Consider the following 20,062-nt stretch of genomic DNA (forward strand, 5'->3'; position numbering starts at 1 on the left):
CAGTTCCCCAGCCCAGCTGCGCCTCCCTCCCCAAAACCCCCTTGGTTCTCACCCCTTCTCCCACCTGCAACACAACCAAACAAGCCACGCAGTCCTGTTTTTAAAACGGGGCCTTTCTCCATTTTATTTTGCCCAATAAAAATCCTTCACAGTCAGGTCGAGAGAGGAGAGTTGGAGATACGTATACATATAGATCTGCATGTCTATTTATATATATACATACCTCTGTACAGATATATTTGTATATTCACCGTAGAAAATGGCAAAGGCAGTAGCTCTTCACATCTGGGTAACCCAAAGGGAACATACAACAGACCAGCAGGGAAGTGGGAAGTGTGGTAGAGTTTTAACAAGAACCTCTGAAACAGATACACCTTTGCTGTACAAAAATCCCAGAATGCTGCATGTTACCTCTTTTTCCCTTTTTTCTTTTTTTTTTTTCCTTTTTTGTTCAATCTCTTGTCTTTAAACACACTTAAACCAGAGGCCAAGTCAAGACAACGGTGATTGGGAGTGACCACGTGGACAGGAGAGACACCCGACTTTATGGAGTTCTTTTTAAATTTTTATTTTTTTTTTTAAGTATATATATATTTTTTTATATATATATAATTTTTTAAATTTTTTTTTTTTAGATTTTTTTTTTTTTAAGATTTTTTTTTCTTTTTTCCTTTTTTTTTTTGCAAAGTTGAGACGCAGTTCGGAGAACCGGCAACAGTCGACGCAGAAACAGAACAGTAACGGAGTCGAGTTCAGAACACTTCTGGTTTGAATTCACAGTCAGAGGAGAGAGAGAGGAGAGGGAGAGAGAAGGAGAGAGACACCGAGGCGTCAGGAAACAAGAGGGAAGAAAGCACAAGGCTGGGATTGAATTTACAGTCGGGGAGGTCCGGAATGGGACGAGGGGTCTCACGCAGGAGGTCCTGCAGAGGGGCACGGCCCGGCGCCGGTGGAGCTCCTCTTATTGCTGGTGAAGTCGGACAGCAGCCTCGCCCAACCCGCCCTCCTCCCCGCGGGGAGCTGGGGTTTGGGGGGACAGCGATGGATCTGCTGGAGAACGGACGACTCAGCGACGTGCATCGGTTTGGGGTGAGAAAAACCCTCCCCAGTGTGGTGGTGCCCGGAGCGAGGCCAAGGCCAGGGCGGCTCCTCTGGGCTCACAGCGATTACCAGGTCCCGGAGAGTGCAAACGAAGACACCTTGGAGGAGCCCCGGTCCCTGGCTCTGCGGGGACACGGCTGCCTGGGAAGGGACTGCATAGACACATTGGCCGGGTGTGCAGCATTGGGTGGTGCTGGGACGCTCCTGCGCTGGTGCTGGAGCTCTGCCCGCACGTGTTCTGCTCCTTTCAGTCGCAGGAAAGGGGGAAAAGGGAGCTTTCTCCTCCGAGCCTGGCTCTCAGGAATGGCAGAGCCACAGTGTCCCACTGGTTGTCACCGAACGTGGCTCCGTGAGCTCAGACACCCCAGTGGCTCCTGCATGGAGAAGACCCGCTGCAGGGACCCAGTGACAGCCGTGGGATGGGCACCAGGAGAGGATGGGCCACACCTCCTGGGTGCCCAGGCTGGTGGCCTGCTGGATGTGGGAAGCTTTGGACTCTCCGGATAAACGGGGCCACCAAGCTCAGAACACTGTGGTCATTTAGAGCCAGACTGGACCTCGCATCCCTTTCCGAAGGAGTTGAGCCCGGGGCTGGAGCTGTGAAGGTATTCACGGGAATGTTGGCTTGCCTGCAGGTGTCAGAGTTGGGAAGAGTCCCTTTTAAATCTCCCTGGAAAAACCTATTGCTTTGGGACAGAAAGCAGAGACTTCCTGCCGGAGAAAATAGATCTGTGAAAGAGCTGTGGAGACACGGCCTGGTCCCAGGCTCCAGACCTGACACGATCCCCGTTACTGGGAGAACCAGGGAAGAGGATTATCCTGAAAATACAGGAGCTTGGTGCTGACAGCAGTTGCACTGCCAGCATGGAACATCCTATTGGGAAGCCAACACCTGCAAAAAGCTGGATGTGATCCCAACCCCTTGATACACTGTGGGGTCCTGCGTGTCCCTATGGACCTCAAAGACCCTCAGACCCCTGATTTTCCAGAAGGTGGAAGGACCAGGGAGCCCCAGAGCTGGGTGGTGATGGTGTGAATCCGCCGTGCAATGATCCCACGGGATTGCAGGCCATGGGAATGTCCTTCAGCAGGAAGCCAGGTTGTCCTTGGAGGTAAAGCAGGGCTGATGGAGCTGCCATGGGAATGTCAGAGAGGAGGGGATCAGTGTTCTGGAAAGCTCCTGAGAGCAGGGTTGGGATAACCCATTCTCAGTGGGGGCTGCAGCTCCAGCTTGTCCAGATGGGAGATGGGAGAGTACTGGGAGAGGCACTGACTGCTCCAATGGGATGGGAATTATCTAAAAGGAGGCAGGAGAGCCTGGAGAGCTGGAGCAGAGGAGTAGCAGGGCACAGGCAACACATGAACAGATCTTTAGCAAGGGGTCTTGGTGATCAGTGAATTATAAAGGGGTTTCAAGGCTTAAGCTGAAGGTTTGGGTTAAATTAACGGCGAGTTGGGCTCTCTCCCATCCCAGGAATGGTGTGGAGAAGGCTGAGCACAGCTGGGGAGCAGAGGCACAGTGAGAAGCATCTGCCCCGAGTCCCAGACCCACCTGAACACCCACCTGCAGGAGCACAGATCTCCCACCGGCCTCCTGCCAGGTCCAGGAGCCTTCATGGAGCAAAGGTGGGCGGAGATGCCTTCAGCACCCCGAGCAGGAGAAGCGAAGAACACTCTGCCTTCACCTTGCAATTTGTTTCCTTGATAAGGAGGGTGCTGAGGATGCCCTGGGGTGAGCTGGGGAGAGGACACCACGGGGGCAGCCAGCAGGACCACCAGCTCTCAGGACGCTCATTTTCCTGGGCAATTCCCACTGAGCCAGAACAATTGACTGGACCCTGTAGTGATGTCTGCTGCTAAACTAGAGGAGACCTATTGCTCTGAAGATGAGAGGCATGAAGTTGCCTGAAGACAAGAGGATGCATGGCTTGGCATGCATCCTCTCTTCTCCTCAAGAAGAAAGGGAATGGCATCCATCCCAGCTCCTAGGGACAGCCCCTGGTCCACATTCTCCAGGGGAAATGTGTAGAGCTAATTGGTATGGCTGTGGAGGATATTGGTGTAACCAACTGGGAATGATCACCTCACCCAGGAACTCCTTTCTATCCTGTCCTATCTCGCACAGGAAAGGCCCTTATGGACCTGCAAACATTCCCAGGTGGGACACGGGGAAATCATGCCCCCTGCCAGCTTTCATTCACCTTTTCCAGCCCACACCCGCCTCATCTCTCCCCAGGAAAGCCAGGACGCAGCTCCAAGCATGCAGCCCAGTGTTCTCCGGAGATCTTTGGTCATGTTGCTCGTGAGCTCGCTGCCTTGAGCAAGCTATAAAGTGCCACTGCAAGGGGCAGAAGGGGAGCAGGATGGTCCTTTCCATGGGCAGAGCTCAGCGGGGACACCTCTGGGAGCCACTGTCTGCATGGAGTCTGGGTGTGATACCAGAGGGGCAGAGGGGACTTCAGCCTTAACCAGGGGGCAATTGCAAACCTGGCTCAGGGAGACAGCAAGCATCAAAGCAGGACAGAGTGACACCAGGCTGAGCTAATCCCAGGTGGATTGCTTTCCTGGGAGGTGCTGAAGCCCTGATTCCCACTGCAGCCAGGCACAGATCGGGGTGCTGAGCACTCCGTGTGCAGCACTCAGCACTCGGCCCCACTCGCCAACAGAGAAGCCACAGAGCCTTCTTGTCTCCGTTTAATCATCAACATACAGAGCTGGGCTCTTATTTACATCCAAGTACACTTCTCTCTGTACAACAGCATAAGAGCAACAATTCCATTCCTCTCTGGAGCGTGGAAACCTGGAGGCGAGTGACCACCACCAGTGACGGCAGGATTGGGGTCACCGGCTGCCACCAGACTGGCAGGAGCTGAGTGGAACTCTGTGAGGCACAACAACATGCCCTGGTTGTGGTGTTCACCCTGGGGGTGAGAGGGGAGTGCTGGAATTAGCCCAGCTGGGTTGCTGGGACAGCGGCAGCAGCCAGCCTTGGAATAGTGGTGGAGCAAAGCAGCCCCGCTCACAGCAGAGTAAGACCTTCCCTGGAAGCAGGACAGCTTGCTTAGCCCACATCCTCATGGATGGAAGCTGCTGGAGCTGATCAGTGTCCTCTCCTCTGTTTATTGTGTGGATGTGCTTGGAGCATGACTGAGCTCTGTACATGGGATCCTGTGACACCAGAGGTGCTCCAGGACTTCCCACCACTGGCCTGGCTCTCTCAAAAATCTTGGCTCATATTGCCCAGCTGCAAGTGTCAGGCATCCCAGAGCATCTCTAATGACTGTGGACCCCATGCGTGGGCAACTGAGCTGACATCCTCATGGCCATAGCTTGTGGTGGTGGCCAATGGCAAGTTAGAGAGGATTTTGGGGGCAGGACTTGTAGAATGACATATGAGCCAGGACATCACGCTGAATTCCACTAGCTCCAAGGTGGAGGAGAGAGCTGGGGGATGGTCAAGCCCAATCTCTGGGTGGAGTTCCATGGGACAGAAACAATTCATCAGCCCTGCCTGAGCCTCCAAGAGACACGCTGTCAGCCTCCTTGACCATTCCCAGGATATGTCACCCAAACGCCAGCCTGGCACCCCTTGGTTGTCCTAATCCAGGGCTAAGACCCCAGAGCCTCAACGAAGCTTTTGATGGGAGATTTCATCAACTTGTGAAAGTGTTAAGATCTGGAAGGAGCCAGGTGAGCTCCCACCTGGGCACAAACAACAGGAATCCAGGTGTCCCACCATCATTTTGCGCCGTCTTTGCTGAGCAAAGGGCTGGCACAGGGGAGACAACTTGATGGGGAGCAGCACACCCAGTTGTGGGGAGGAATCCTGAAGCACAGGAATCCTTTGTGGCAGTTTGGCTCCCAAAACCAGCTGTATTTTCTGTCACCGTAGCACAGCTGGGGTGGTTTCGGCAGGACGGCCAGGTGCTTGGAGGATCCTGGGAGAATCCCGAGAGAGGGAAAACCAGCAGCAGCAGCAGCAGAGTGTCTTAATGGGTGTCTGCAAGGCTCTGTCATCCAGGGAATGTCCACAGTCGAGGTCTCTGACATATGGATTGAAACTCTGGATTGATGTGATGCAGTGAAGAAGGTGGAGGGAGTGGGCCTTTCCTCCTCCGAGGTGAGAAATCTTCACAGGCACAGACACCACACACCTGCTGTGGATAGAAGGACAACGTGGGCTTCTCTGATGTGAAAAGAAAGCTGAGATGGTGGATTGGAGATCTCCAACCCTGACAGTGTGGGATGTTTGACTCTGTCTCAAAGGCCTGGATTATGACATGGAGGAAGCTCTGGGATTTTCCTGGCCAGGGCCATGTAGATGTCTCCCTGGGCATGACAAAGTCTGCTGCTGGGTGGCACTGGCAGGCAGCTGCACTCCTTCCTCGGTGAGGTGCACAGGCTGATGTCCAAGAGTGCTGGAGCATCTTCAGGATTCACAGTGGGGCTGTTCCCCATCCCCATCATGAGTCAGACCTGACCTAATCCCCCTTTTATGGCTGGTTCTGGGAGACGGGCTTAGCCTGAGCTGCCCCTGTGTTTTCCATGAGTTATGTCTTCCTCCGGGTTGAAAGACATGGGCAGAAGTGGTGGGAAAAGACAGGAACCATCAGCTGGGATCTTGAAATGCCCTGGTCTTGTTGCACATCTCCATTTTCAATGGCTCCAGGGATCTCTGGCAGCCACCACCAGCTCCTGGCCAGTAGCTCTGCCTGATGACGTGGGCTGGTGGGACTAACTGCAGTCTCCACTCTTTGCTCAGTCTGGAGCTCACCACAACAATATTTATTCTCAAATTGAAGGTCAGACCCGGTCATGAACAGGGGAGCTTTGGGGAGACAGAACATGGAAAATGTGCAGGCTTTTGTTTGGAAGGTCTTCAGCCCCTCAATGCCTCGAGGTTCTTCCTTGGTATGCACATGAAATGTGATCTGGCCAAACTCTCCCTGGAGTCACCTCATGGACATGTCAAGATGTCCCTGTGCTAATTCCAGCTTTTCTCTTCTAGCTGCTCCCCCGGGCAAAGGGCCAAAATCCCCACTCCTATTGATCCTTTGGCCACCGCCCAGTCAGTGCAAACTCCACTTTGCGACATTTTTCTTCTCTTTATTGTGACTCGTGGTAGAAAATTATCCATGACGGGAAGGACCAAGCTCACTTTGCCCATGTTTTCAAGCGGAATGCCGGGTTTTGCTGCCTCGGTGACTGTGCACGTAGGATTTGGTTTATGGTTCTACCAGGGCGTAAGCACTTGCGTGATCTTAAGCGTTTCCCCCTCTTATGACTTCTTTCATGCTCAGGGTTAGTAGCTGAGTATTTTCTTGAGCTAGGCCTGCATTATCTCCATCCCTGGAGTGTGGGATGCCCCGTGGGATGGCTGTGGGCGCTGTTTGGAATGGCTCTACTGAAGGCTGACTATTGCAATCCAGCCGTGATGCTGCTGTGCCTCCGCTGCAACTCCTGAGTGAGGCTCTAGTGCTGTTTATAAGCAGACCCTGGACCAAGAGAGTGCACCAAGGTGTCACTCGTTTGGGGACAGGGTGGCACAATTGCCCACTTTTGGGGCAGATTGCTAAAGCTTCAGTTTGCATAAACATCCCATGGGTTTGGAGGCTTCCCCAAACCTCGGTTACATTGACTTTGGGAAGTAAGAGGGCTCTTGGGAAGGGAAACTAGCTTGGATTTCCAAGCTTTTTTCTTGCTGTAGCCAGCTTGGGTATAGAGTAAGAGTAAGGGGACCAAGGCAGAGGTGGGAGGGTATTTCTGCTCCTGGGGTTGGTCACAACCCGGCAGAGGAGTGGAACTGCAGGAGGAAACCACAAGGAAGTGTAAAACGCAGCATATGTTAAGCTCTGCTGAGCCTCCAGAGAGGCTCCTGCTGGGACATCATTCCTTGTTGGCTTCTGTTACCAGGACAGGCTCATCCTGCTCCTCAAGGATGTCCTAACCTCTTGCAACCAGGGCAAGAGGGAGTCGTCTGGTAGAGATATGTCTGGTTTCACTGAAATCAGTGGCCAAGCTCGCACTGACTTCACTAAGACCACCGTCTAGACAGGATACTTGATGCAGAACACTTGAGTTTGCTCATGATCCCGAGAGCTTTGCTCCATTAGCCAATGTGGCTAAAAACGTCCTGGAAAAAATAAACCCCCAAAAAACAACAAACCTGCCACTTTGAACTGTTTCGCTGCACGTAAATGTGTGGAAAACCAAAGAAACTGAATGCAACTCTCCAAAACAACCAACCGAAAAAGGGTGAATTGTAGGAGAGGGGGTGGCAGCCTCTAGTGAAGTAACAGTCAGGGCAGATTACAAAAGAGCCAATTGACCCTCACCAGCTGTACTAGGAAAAAACCCAGATGAGATGTCGCATTATCGATAGAAAACCAACGCACATCCACAGTTATATTACCTACAGAGCACAGAAGTGGAGAGTAAGGGTGATGGAGCCTGGTGGGAGCACGCTCACACCGCTCCAGCGGGAGCACATTATCCTTCGGAAGATCACTGGCTTGAGTAGGTAGTACATGCACGGCAATAAAAAATTCCGTTGTGTCGCCTCGGTCCCTCCTCAGATCTCGGTGGACTCTATTCGCTCGAGTCTGGAGGGAGTCCATGTCTTCTTCTCCTCGGTGTGCGGGGGGCTGGTGGTCTTTGTGTTCATCTCGTTGACCTTGTGCTCCAGGAGCTGGTTCTTCTGGTACATCTCCACGTAGTTCAGCTGCAGCTGCTTCTGGTACTTGATGACTTTCTCCTTCTCCTCCTGCCACGTGCGCCGCTCCTCCTCGAAGTCCATCACCTGCTGCTCCCGCTGCTGCCGCTCCAGCTTCAGCTCCGTCTGGAGCCGCTCCACCTCCCTGCGCAGGGTGTTCACGCTGTCCTCGCTCTGCCGCTGCATCTTGGCCTCGTCGCTCTCGCAGGCCAGCGGGTCCCGCAGCTTCTCCCCGAGGTCCCCGCCAAAAGGCCCCGCAGGTCCCATGCTGGCAAGTGTCCGCTTCAGGCCGGAGACCTCCAGCTCACAGTGGTTCAGCTTTTCCCTCAGCACCTGGACCTCGCTCATCTTCCGCTGCAGCTCGCTCTCGCAGATCTCCAGGTTGACGCTCTTGGAGCTGTAGGAGTCCTTCAGGGTGAGGATCTGCTCCTCTTTCTCCCGTAGGAAGTTCTTACCTTCCTTGAGCTGCGACCGCAGTCCCACAATCTCGTTGAGCTTCTGGGAGACGTCAGCTTGGGAGTCCTTCAGCTGCTGCTTGAGCAGGGAGATCTCACCTGCCTTCTGGCAAACCTGTGGGGAGAGCACCCGTGAGGCTGGCAGATGGCAGTGAGGAGCTGCTTGTCCCCTGCACTGCCCGTGAAACAACCCTGCTCATGGACCCAGCCTTCACCAGGACCCAGACCATGCCACTGACCTCTGTGTTTTTTCCTGGCTCTCAGGGACCTGATGCTGTTTCCAGCTGGAGCTGCCCAAACAGCCAAGCCCAGTGCTGCGGTCCCCACCAGCGATGCTTCCCTCCTGCCTTCATCTTACTCCCCCACCCACAAACCCATGGTGCTCAATCCCAAACCTTCTCAGCTGGAGTTTTCCCACAAAGTTTACCTCAATGGCATCTGGACCTTGAGCAAGTCTGAGACAGAAACATCTCAGACCCAGAGACCACCCAGCTTCTCCCCAAGACCTGGGAGCATTGGACAGGAGGCAGATAAGTAGACTTTACTTACTCATCCTATGATGCCTTCCTTTCGAAAGACTCCTAAAGAACCCTGGAAGTGCTCAAAGCCACATTGGATGGGACTTGGAGCAACCTGGTCTAGTGGGAGGTGTCCCTGCCCATGGCAGGGACGTGGAACTGGATGGGCTTTAAGGTCCCTTAAAAGACCTGGGCAGAACTGCTGGTCAAAGGAGGGACAATGCAGTCTGCCCGTTCTGGGATTTATCCTGCACATGTTGTACAACAAGCCTGTAATAATCTCTGCTGAACATCTGCAAATGGCACATTTCAGAGCCTAATTAATCCCAGCTTCATTTACTTTCCATCAGGATTAACAGAATACGGTCTTCTTGATTCTACAGCTATGTTTTGCCTCTGCACTCTTAATAAATTTAAAGTTTCTAGCCTGTGCATGGAAGGATTAAAATTCTTCACATGATCAAGTTGAAAAAAAAAGGTATGTTAGCACTGGCTATACAAACAGACCTTGATAAAATGTTCTAAAAATAGAAACAGTAGGAAAAAGTTATGTAGGACTCAACAGGAGAACTAGAAAGAGGAATTTGCCTTTCTAAGAGAGATAAACTTATTAACAACTGAAAACAGTGTGTTACAATGGAAAGCATAAGGTAGACATGGCTGTCGATATCATTTTTATCTCAGTCGCTTTTATATCTTCAATTAAAAAAAAATCAAATATCTGAAAAGCGGTTTCAAGGTTTGCCCAAATGCAAATAGTAAAAGAATTTAATTAAAATAGACTTAAGCCCATTTTTGGCACGCACAAGTACCTGTGTGGAAAGACCCGTGTTCCCTGAAACTGGATTTGAATGTCACGACTTGGAGTGACTGTGAAGTCAAATTATTAACCAATACAGGGGGGTGTGCACAAAAGGTTGTGCTTATTTTAGCTTAATTGAAATCAACAGGCCTGGAACTCAGACAAGTGAGGTGACAAGTGTCACCTGTTACCTGGAGGCCACCAACCCATGGCTGTTACCTGTGGGCTCCACTTAGGGCACGTGGGAGGTACTTTGGGTCACCAGACCCCGCGATGGAAACCTCACTCAGGGTCTGTTACAACAACGCTCTTACCTCCCACTTGGTCTCTTCAATCTTCGGGAGAAACTCAGCCTGCTCCTTCTTGAAAGCCACAAATTTCTTCTCCAGCTCCTCTCGTTGCTGGAGGAGTTGTCCCATGTCGTCCTGGAGTTTTTTTTTCTCCTGCTGGAGCTTGAAGATTTGGAGCTGCAGAGCCTGCTGAGCCCGCTGCGCCTTTTTGGAGACCTGCTGCAACTTGTTGGCATAGTTCTGCCTCAGGTCCTCCATCTCCCTCTCCCAGATCTTCTGCTTCTCCTCGAACACCTGGAAGATGGCCGCCTCGCTCTTGTCCAAGTTCCTCCGCATCTGGAGCACCTCCTGCTCCTTCTCCCACAGCCGGTCCTCCAGGTCCTGGATGATGTCGTCGGTCGAGGGCGAGTGGAAAGGCATCGTTTCGTTGAGATGGTTCAGTCTGTTGAAGGACGAGGTGCTCTTGCTCGAGGACCGCCCGCTGTCTGAGGTAGATATCCCGTTGTATCCCACGATGTTCTTCTCCACGTAGGTGGTCCCGATGCGGTTGATGTGGCTCGTGGAGGCGCTCATGGGGCCCACGTGCTGGCTGTAGCCCGTCCCGTAGGTGGGCAGGCTCGTTAGCGAGTTACGGCCCGAATCCGAGAGCCCCCCGCCTTGGTTTGTAGTCCTGTTAAGGCTGCTCTTGTCGAGTCCACCCTTGGGTGCGGACGGGCTATTGCTGTTGGCATGGTTCAAGCTCTTTCTGTTCTCTGCCATCCCGTTGCTCTGCGGCGGGCAGAGGTTCTGCATGGAATGGAAGTTTTTAGGAACTACTGGTTTAAAGGCTGAGGGTCTAACTAAGGGCTCATTGCTCTGCAAAAAGGAAAAAGGACCACGCATCAAACACAGCAGGAGGCTCGGTAACACACAAAAGAGACACGTCGGCACAGGGTGGGGCTGATGCAGCTTGGGCTGGCTCCTTATCCCACCTTGGTACACCCTGGACCATTTGGGGTTGCACATGAGGGACCTGTGGTCACTCGTAGGGCAACACTTTGCCTTCCCTTGCCCCAGCTGAAAGGAAATCATTTTAATGTATCCCAAACCTGCGTGATTTTTGCCCAGAATACTCCTTGGGTTCTCTCAGAGCTCTTTACAAGGAGGGCTGCCCCGTGCTTACCAGACCTGACCAAAATAACTCTAATTTTGGCTGATTATATTTCTAGCCTTGAGGTTGCATTGCCCTTTTGCTGAAAGCTGAATCGAAGCCTTGGATTAGCAGCCCTTTTGCCTCAGGAGCATCACATCTCCCCGCTGCCAGCAGTGACCTGTGCCTGTGGGGACCTCATGTCCTGCTTATCCTCAGACAGGAGCAGGTAGGAGCTGTGACCCCAGCAGTGACACCAGGCAAGGAACATGCTAGAGCTGCTCTTCATTTGAAATTTGTGTTTTCTGTGGGCCTAAGCAGTGCTGGGGGACAGTGGACCACAGCCACAAGGGATTTAGAAAGGATTTTAAAGCCTTGCACATTCCTCTCCCCATCAATGCACCATTAGAAACAAAATTTTCCTTAAAATGGGATTGAGTCTGCCCTACTGCAGGTTGGATTTTAGGTGAAACTTAAATGGGAGGAAGCAAAGGTGTTTTGAAAATGCCTTTTAGGAGAAACAGAACAAGCCCCAGTGAACATGTTGGAGGTTGGAGACCAAGTGTGAGACTGAGATGGACTGCAGGGGCTGTTGGATTAACAACCCAGGAGAAAAGGCCACCAAATGCTGCAGAAATAATGCTGGACACAAATTATGGAAGTCACTGGAGCAGAGCAGCAGGCTACACAAAACACCACTGGCTCTGGGGCTCTGCCCCTCCAGGCCTGGGAGATCTTTCTCCCTGAAGCCAATAGGAGCCATGAGGACTGGGCTGGGCTGGGAGAGAATGTTTACAGGGGTAGTTCCCAAGCCGTGTCCCTCACAAGGGGCACTGGGATTCTGAACAGATGCTCATGGCTTCTTTCAAGCAACAGCTTTAGGTGGCAGTGTGTGGTTGGAAACTGCCTATAAAAGGCACAAAGCTAAGAGGGGACTCAAATGCTGAAACTGGAGCCGACTCCAGCTCCCTCCCCATCCTTCAGGGAGGTAGGCACAACATCTCAGGGAAGTTGGAATAGCTAGTGACTTAAATACAGGCTTAAATGAGCTGTATGTGGAAGACTTGTGGTCATGCTCTTGGGCCAGAACTAACAACCCCCTGAAAAGTCATAAGAATGATATCATCTCTACATAAAAACGTACAAAGTAAGAACGAGAACATCAGGATTGCACTGTTGCCCAAGGCCTCCTGGTCTGTGCTTCCAGAGATGTGCCACGGCCACCCAGCTGCTCCAGGAGGTTCTCACCTGGTCTAGTTTGCCGGAGATTGGCAAAATCTTTGGTGGGTTACTGGGCTCTCGGTACTGGGGAGGCGGCGGCAGGTTCTTCTCGTTGTTGGTGGTCACGTTGCCGCAGATGTCCATCTTCACCTTCTCGCTCTTGCGCAGGTCGCCGTTGATGTAGAGAGAGTTGGAGACTTTCTCCGACTTGTAGGTCTTCTCCTCGCCGGAGTAGCGGTTGGAGATGTCCCGCGTGGAGTAGCCGTTGCGGGGCCCCTCCGTCTGCCGGCCACTGCTCTGCGTCCGGGTGCCCACGCTCTTCATGGCGAACTCCTGGTCGTTGGCCACTCCGCTGCCCACGCTCCCCATGGCGCTCTTGGGGATGGTCTGGGAATAGCGGGGGGCGAAGCCGTGGAAGTTCTCTGGGCTGGGGTAGGCCGGGTCACTGAGGACGGGTAGCGTCTCTAGCGTGGCCATGGCAGCGTAGGGGTGAGGTGGAGGCACAGCTCAGTGGCACTGGGACAAGGAGGGAAAAGGGTTGTTAAAGAGATGCCTTTTGTCTGCCGTGCCCTTTGCAGATCGAAATCATGTCCCAGTGATGGCGTTCTCCTCCTCTCTGGGATCCCCAGGTCCCTTGGAGGAGCAGCATTCCTCAAATCCCACCCCCTGCTCTCCAAAAGAGCTCCTAATCTTCTCAATCCAAAAGTTGTGGTTCCCAGGGGAATGGGTTGCATGGATTTTAGTAGGCACAGCTCTACGGCATCGGTGAGACACAACCATTTGCTGTTCCCAAGACTGAACTATTTCTGTCACTTTTCCCAGGTTTGAACCTGTTTGTGTTCCCATGGGGATGGAAGGTCTCCATCCCTGGTCCTGGCTCATCCAAGTGCTCTCTCCAGCACATCCCTTAGGGATGGTATCACAGGGCTTAAACAACACACTTCCCATCTCTTCCTTGGGATTGTTGTTGTTGAACTTGAGTTTTTAAAAAGATGCTTTTGTCCAGGTGTCATCCTAAATTTTCTTCTAAATATTTATTCCCCTTCTCAATTTGATTCTTACTTAGCCTGTGCCTTGGGTTGGCCAAAACTAGGCCATGGGACATGGTTAACATGCAAATATTGGTTTCAAAAGTTGTCTTTGACCAGGGTTGTCCTGGGACCAATTATCCTTGGGACCAATTCTCATCTATCTAGATGCTCTTCATCAGCTTTTACACAAAGGTGTAAAGTCTTATTTGAGGGAATAGAAGACCCACAACAACTTTTTCTTGGTCACCTCATTGAATAATGGAGAATTTGAACCTGCACCAGCCAAGGATCCCATTACCCGAAGGAAGGGAGAAGGTGCACTGCAAATTTTGGATGACTGAACCAAACCTGGAGGAGCAGGGTCAGTAGCTCCTGGACAGCTGTGGACACTCAGGTGACCAGTGTCCACCCAGCCCTCCAGAGTTCATTGATTTGGTCCCCGTGGGCCCAAACGGATGCTTTTCTTTTGTCTCAGGCACCCTCAGTTGCAGGTTTTCCAGGATAAACCATCCTTGTAGTGTGAGGACTAAGGCAGGACTTAAGGGCAGTGGGAGGTACTGTGGCTTCCCTGCGGATGGGATAAAAATAGTTGATGCCCTTTGGAGAAAGGTTCAGGGATGGCAGAGGTCAGGCAGGACCAGCAGGAAGGGGAGATGGAGAAAATCCCCCTTTCAGTGGGGTTTTCCCCCTCCTTGGGGGAAGGGATGTTCATTCAGCCCTCCCTGAGTAAAGCAGAAGAGCTGGATTTATTTCCCTGGAGAGCAAGCTGAGGTCCGGAGCTCAGCTCCCATGTGGTGTCTCAGAGGGCCTTGCTATTTGCACTAATAATGGAATGGAAAAAGAATTAAAAAGGTTAAGGCAGGGTCTGTGCTGCTCAACTTTGCTTTTATTAAACTGCATTTCTGGAGGCTTCTCCTCCCCCTTTCCCAGCATCCTGCCCTGTCCAAAGAACAGCCCTAGTGGCAGATGTGGCAGCTGCTGTGCCAGAGCGAGAGGACACAGAGCTGTTGAGGTGGGATTTAAGGTCCCTTCCAACCCAACCCATTCTGGGATTTCATGAAGCGACGAGCATTAAGTGAACACTCTGTAGTCCCTGCTAAGGACATCCTGCAGTTTGCACCTCTGTCCTCAGCAGATGATCTCACATCATTCCCTGATGAAAGTCTAAAGACCAGGCAGTAAAGGAGGATCACATGAGTGGGGATCCACTACAGTCAAAACACCAGCGTTTATTGGTCATAAGTGATAAAACCTCTGCCAGCAGTAAGAAGTGGCAGGGTCTGGTCACGTATCCAGCATGTGACATGTGGACACGTGTTCCCCCAGTGCTCTGAGCAGCACTCAAAGGCTCGTGACCCCACCACGCCCTAAAGACACTTCCCAAAGAACATCATCACTGACAGCTCATGAGTGCACAATGCCCAGGGGTTAATCCAGGTGCCTGCTGAGGGCCTGGGGAGTGGCTGGGCTGCGGAGCGATGAGGAGGGATGGAGAACACCCACCTGAAGCCACACTCAACCAATGGTGCCTTTGGATTTTATGAGTCAAGGGAAGACTTTGTCCTGCTAATTTAGGAATAACCTGCTTTTCAGTGACTTTGGGAATCTTTATAGGCTGTGACTTCTTTTTATGGGACACCAGGCACCATGGGAGGGATGTGCTGGAAGGTCTCAGCTCCAGACAAGGAAGTGGCATCGTCTCCTTGCAGTACTCCCCAGCCAGCAAGGGAGAAATCCAGGTTACTTTTCCCTCACTGGGTAAATTTCACAGTGACATTTGCACATTTACATTGACTCTCTGAGGGCAGGATGAGGTCACTGGAAAGTTTGATCCTTCCAAAAGGAAGAAAAAAAAAAAGGCCAACACAACAACAAGCGTTTTCTTTTAACTGGGAATCATCCAAGAAAATATTCTGAAAAAAACCCTTGTTCTTAGCTTATGTTTACTGCAAACCCGGGATCTGATAAACAGAGCATACAGACAAGTGTTACAAATATGTTATTAAGGAGATTCCAGAAGTGCCAACAGATCCCTGACAGTACAGCTTTGTTTGCCAAAAAGGGCCATTTTTTTTTTCTGAGAACAACAACTCTTGGGTTTGTATCTTCTGGCCAGCTCCAGTTCCCGGTCAGGTTTTACATTGGTTGTTCCTCAGCTGAACTGTGAAATCAAATTTTGAGCACAGGAATAGCGTTGCCATGCTCCGGCACAGAGCAGGAGGGTCGTTTTTTCTCCTTCCAGGTTTGGAGGAATGTGTGACTAAAACCTTCCCTAGGATATTTCTTCTCCTTAAATCTCATCATCTCTGTGGTAACAGGACAAGGGGGAATGGCTTCAAACTGACCGGACAGGGGTAGATGGGATATTGGGAAGAAATTCTTGACTGAGGGTGCTGAGGCCCTGGCACAGGGTGCCCAGGGAATTGTGGCTGCCCCATCCCTGGAAGTGTCCAAGGCCAGGGACAGGGCCTGGAGCAACCTGGGATAGTGGAAAGTGTCCCTGCCCATGGCAGGTTCAAGGTCCCTTCCAAACCAAATTATTCTATGATTCCATGATAACTGCCTCCCTCCCATGGAAATGTGAGCTAAAAGTGGGTGATTCCCAGGGGTGCCGAGCCTGTCCATGAGCACAGGGAGGCTGAGGGAAGATGAATGTTTGCCTTTGCCAGCATTTTGTTCCCAAGTCCATCCTTTAGAAGGGAAGAAGAGTCACCCTTGAGCATGGCTGGGCTTGGAAGAGACCCCCAAGCCACCTCAGAGGGGCAAAAGTGTCCCCGTAGTTACAGTGGGAACCCGAGCGAAGGGACTTTCTTGCAGACACGAAGAAGGAAACTCCTCCAGAACAAACTCTCAGCGGAGGTCCCATTTCCCAGTATTCCTGTGTTAATAAAAGCTAAAAAGGTTTTCTTTGTCCGCCTGGATTGACTCAAGGCTCCCTTCCTGGGAGGCATCTCCATACCAAAGGAAGACGCCATATCTCATCAGTACAGTCAACCTTCTCTGACCACGGATACTGGGAATCCGCACACTCCACACTGCACCACCTCCCCATCTCATCCAGCTCTTGGCCTCTTGGCCTTTCCTGCAGCAGCCTCGCCTTGGAGACAGCAATATTTTGATGCCTGATGCAGAAAATCTGGGGTGAAATGTCCTTTTCCCCAGCCGTGGTGGGCAAACTGTGCATGTCCACCCCTTACCAAGGTTTCCCACCACACCTGCAGCTCCAGGACACTCCTAGATGTTACTGTAGATACAGTAATTTGTAAAATAACAACTGTGTCTTCACACTTGCTCTACCCAAAGGATTCAGCGAATGCCTTCCAGTTAAAAAGAAGAATCGCTCTGAGATAAGCAGCTGAATGGTTAACTATGACTAAATCACGGAGGCCTGGCTTTGTTTCTGCCTGAGGAGGTTAATTGTTAACACTCTCCTAACAAAGGCCTTCGGGAGGCAGACATACCTCAGCACCAGTGCCACGGGAGAAGGGCATCAATCATCGGTCTCTGGCACAGAGAGCTCCAGCAAGGAGCCCCAGAGCAAGGCAGGGCCTTGGCACACACGCCATCCCAGGCATGTGGCGCTGGCAGCAGGGGCAGCAAAGGCTTCTGAAGGTCAAAAATTCCCCCTCTTGCCAACTGTGGTAACAGGTGTGCCCCTGACCTTCATTAGTCGGGTTTGTTTGCCTCGGCTTTAACGAGGGAGCAATTACTGGCACCGTAAACCCGTGCTCTGTTTTGTTGTTTTTATAGGGGTAGGACCTACACCTGCCCCGTGTTTAAGGCTTGGGTTGCCTCTGCCAAGGTTGGCAGCGCTGCCAAGGGATTGGTTTGGCTGGAGGAGAAAAAGTCAACACATCCTGGGGTGGTGGAACAGGTTAGATATGGTGGGAAAGGGTGGAAAAAGAATGGCTGTGATAATTTCAGCTTCTTCCAGGAAGATACTTGGAGAGGGAAGGAAAGGACAGGAATGGGTTAGAGGTGAAGACACAGACCCCCCGTAGGGAGCAAAACCACCTGTGTCCAGTGAGGCATTAACAAGCCCTGGGGAAAAAGCCACCACTGAAACCCATGATTTGCAATTGCACTCGTAAAATCACGGAATCACAGAATTATTCAGGTTGGAAAAGCCCTTTAAGACCATGGAGTCCAACCATTCCAAGGCCACCACTGACCCCTGTCCCCAAGTGCCACATCCACACAGCTTTTAAATCCCTCCAGGGATGGGGACTCCAATACTGCCCTGGGCAGCTGTGCCAGGGCTGGACACCTTTTCCATGAAGAAATTTCCCCTAATATCCAGTCTAAACCTCTCCTGTTTAGAAGCTGTTCCCTCTTGTCCTCTTAGTTTCAAGTGCACGTTTCAGTCACACCCCTCTTCCTCTCCCTCACCTTTCCTTGCACATCACATCCTCCAAAAAGGCCACTCAGCTACTGCTCTGCCTCCTGTGTGTCATGTGCCACCTCCTTACATCCGTGCCAGACCCAAACCTGGCTGAGAGCTCCTCCACTGGGATTGATTCAAGAGGCAGGGACACCGTGGCTCCCCTCCCACCTGGCTCCAGTGCCCCGGCACCTCCTGTTCTCCTACACCCTTCTCAAGTTGCTCAGTCTGAAGAGGGGAACAGAATGAGCTTTTCTTGTCTCTCACAGGCATTTTTTTCCAGCCCTCAAGTAATTCTTGTGGCTCTTTCCTGCACCTCCTCCAACTCTTTTCCCCCCATCCTGGCTCAGTGGCTGCCAGGTTTTCCTCCACCACTGGAATACGGCACGAACGCACTTGAACCTGTCTGCAAAAACACACAGATCTCGAGCTTTTCAACCACAAGCTTTTTCCACAACCAAAAGCCAAATGAAGTCAGAAGAACAACTCCTGCTCCTTCCCTAGGACACAAACCTCTCTTTTCCCATTTATCCCTGTACTGCAGTTCTTTTTCCCTCAGAGCTAAAAAGCAAACTCAGGAAGGCAGGCTGGAGGGTCAAATAGTGGCAAGTTCTTGCAGCCACCCTCAGCCACCTCTTGGGCCATGGGGCTGCTGTGTATCTGCACATTTTCCATCCTTATGTGCAAAGGATTTGTGATTGGATTTACTTTTGGACACAATATCGAGTAACGTGCTCTAGGGCACCCTGCTGGAGCAGGGAGGTTGGACTTGGACAAGCCAGCATGGTAGTCCTGCCTAGGAACATCCAATTGGGGAAGGTGGGGACCATCCTGACTCTCTGTGACCCTGCCACTTTCCAATTACACCTTTCCCAGCACCTAAGAGTGCTAAGGGGCCTGCACAGGGACCTGCCGCATCCTCTGGATAACTGGGCCCAGTTAAAAGCTGTCAGCCGTCCCAGTACAAACCCATTTCTGAGACAGGAGGATCACACTTTGCTTTCCTCTCCTGAAAATGTGGCAGCATCAGGAGGGGGTGGCAGGACTAAGGGCAGGCAGGTCCCAGTTTTGGGGGCTGCGCTTCCTGGGGCTGCTGTGGGAAATAAAAGCGAGCTGGCTTAGAAACATTTCCTTTTCCTTTCCGCCTGCTAATGAGATAATTACAGCCTTTTGTATTCTGGGAAACTACTTTCTCATTATGGGGGCCGCATAAGCTATTTACATAATAAGCCTGAAACAAAAGAGATGAGATGAAAAGACCCAGGCGGCTCTTCAGGGGAGCTCTTGTTGAGCTGCCAAGGGACAGCACGAAGGATGACGGATTCCTCCATCCCCAAAGCTCCTCTGGTCTGGAGTGGGTGGCAGTGCTTGATTCAGGATGTCCCCAGCGTGGGATGATCCTCTGTCTCAGCTGTGAGGGTCCCCAAGGTCCTCAGAACCAGCCCTTTCTTAAACCACCCTTTGCAATTCCCAGTGATAAAGGATTTGGGAGGGGTGGCCATGAATCCAAACCCACATCAAGGAGAGCTGTGTCAGCATTTGTGGGGCTCACAGTGACAGCTGGGGACGAGTCCCACCACCAGAGGATGTTTGGTACCAAACTGGCCTGTCCCTTGTCCCATCTGCTGTGTCCCAGCTTCCTCCAGCTGTGGTCAAGGGACATTCTGGGTACCAACCTGTCCCATTCCATATCCCGTATCCCTGTTCCTCGTTTCACTTTCTGACCCAAGGACATGATGGGCACCAGACTGTCCCAGCCCATTTCCCTGTCCCCCTAGTTGGCCAAGGGATGCGCTGGTTACAAACCTGTCCCATCCCATTTCCCTTTCTCATTTCCCATTCCCATTTCCCATTTTCCATTCCCCATTTCCCATTTCCCCATCCCCCCAGCTGGCCAAGGGACACAGTGTGTACCAACCTGTCCCACCCCATGTCCCAATTCCCTGCCCCCACAGCTGTCTGGGGGACACTGGGTACCAAACTGTCCCATCCCACATGCCAGTGCCCCGTCCAAGGGACTCTCTGTGTGCCAAACTGTCCCTGCCAGCCCCACCACCTCCCTTCCCCAATAAAGGCCCCATTGTTCTCCCCGACAAAGCCTGAACAGTGCAGCCTGCTCCACCTTCCCTGGCCAGTCCTCCCACTCTGCTATCAGTTTTCCTCCCTCGCTTGGTCTCTGTGTTTAAGGGACACAGTCCACTGCCACGCTGTCCCCATCCCCCAGGCCGTGGCAGGAGGGGGAATCATGGCAAAGCACAGCCACAATCTGCACTGTGGAGCACGTGGCCTTGGCTCCGTGCCCTCCTGCTTGTCCCTCCTTCCCTCTCCGCTCCCTGAGGGTGTTCCTGGAATGGACACCCTCCACAGCTTCCTGGAAACCCCCTATGGACAGTAAAATAACCAGTAAATCAATCTGGGCATG

General features: G+C 52.0%; 1 protein-coding gene across 5 annotated transcripts in view; it reads right to left on the bottom strand.

Annotated features, from left to right (window-relative positions):
- Window positions 1–92: 92 nt before the first annotated feature.
- Window positions 93–20,062, bottom strand: part of LZTS3 (leucine zipper tumor suppressor family member 3) — a 46,630-nt gene continuing 26,660 nt past the window's right edge. For 4 of the 5 annotated variants that reach the window (XM_039550525.1, XM_010402119.4, XM_019287165.3 and 1 more), the window contains exons 2-4: window positions 12,256–12,744; window positions 9,903–10,733; window positions 93–8,383 (exon numbers count right to left, since the gene is read on the bottom strand). In XM_039550525.1, the coding sequence (XP_039406459.1) occupies window positions 7,673–8,383; window positions 9,903–10,733; window positions 12,256–12,705 (1,992 nt within the window). In that variant the 5' untranslated portion in view covers window positions 12,706–12,744 and the 3' untranslated portion in view covers window positions 93–7,672. The remainder of the gene's footprint in view (window positions 8,384–9,902; window positions 10,734–12,255; window positions 12,745–20,062) is intronic. The other variant, XM_039550527.1, reaches the window with a different exon arrangement.

Source organism: Corvus cornix, chromosome 4, assembly GCF_000738735.6.
Source record: "Corvus cornix cornix isolate S_Up_H32 chromosome 4, ASM73873v5, whole genome shotgun sequence".
Lineage (NCBI taxonomy): Eukaryota > Metazoa > Chordata > Aves > Passeriformes > Corvidae > Corvus > Corvus cornix.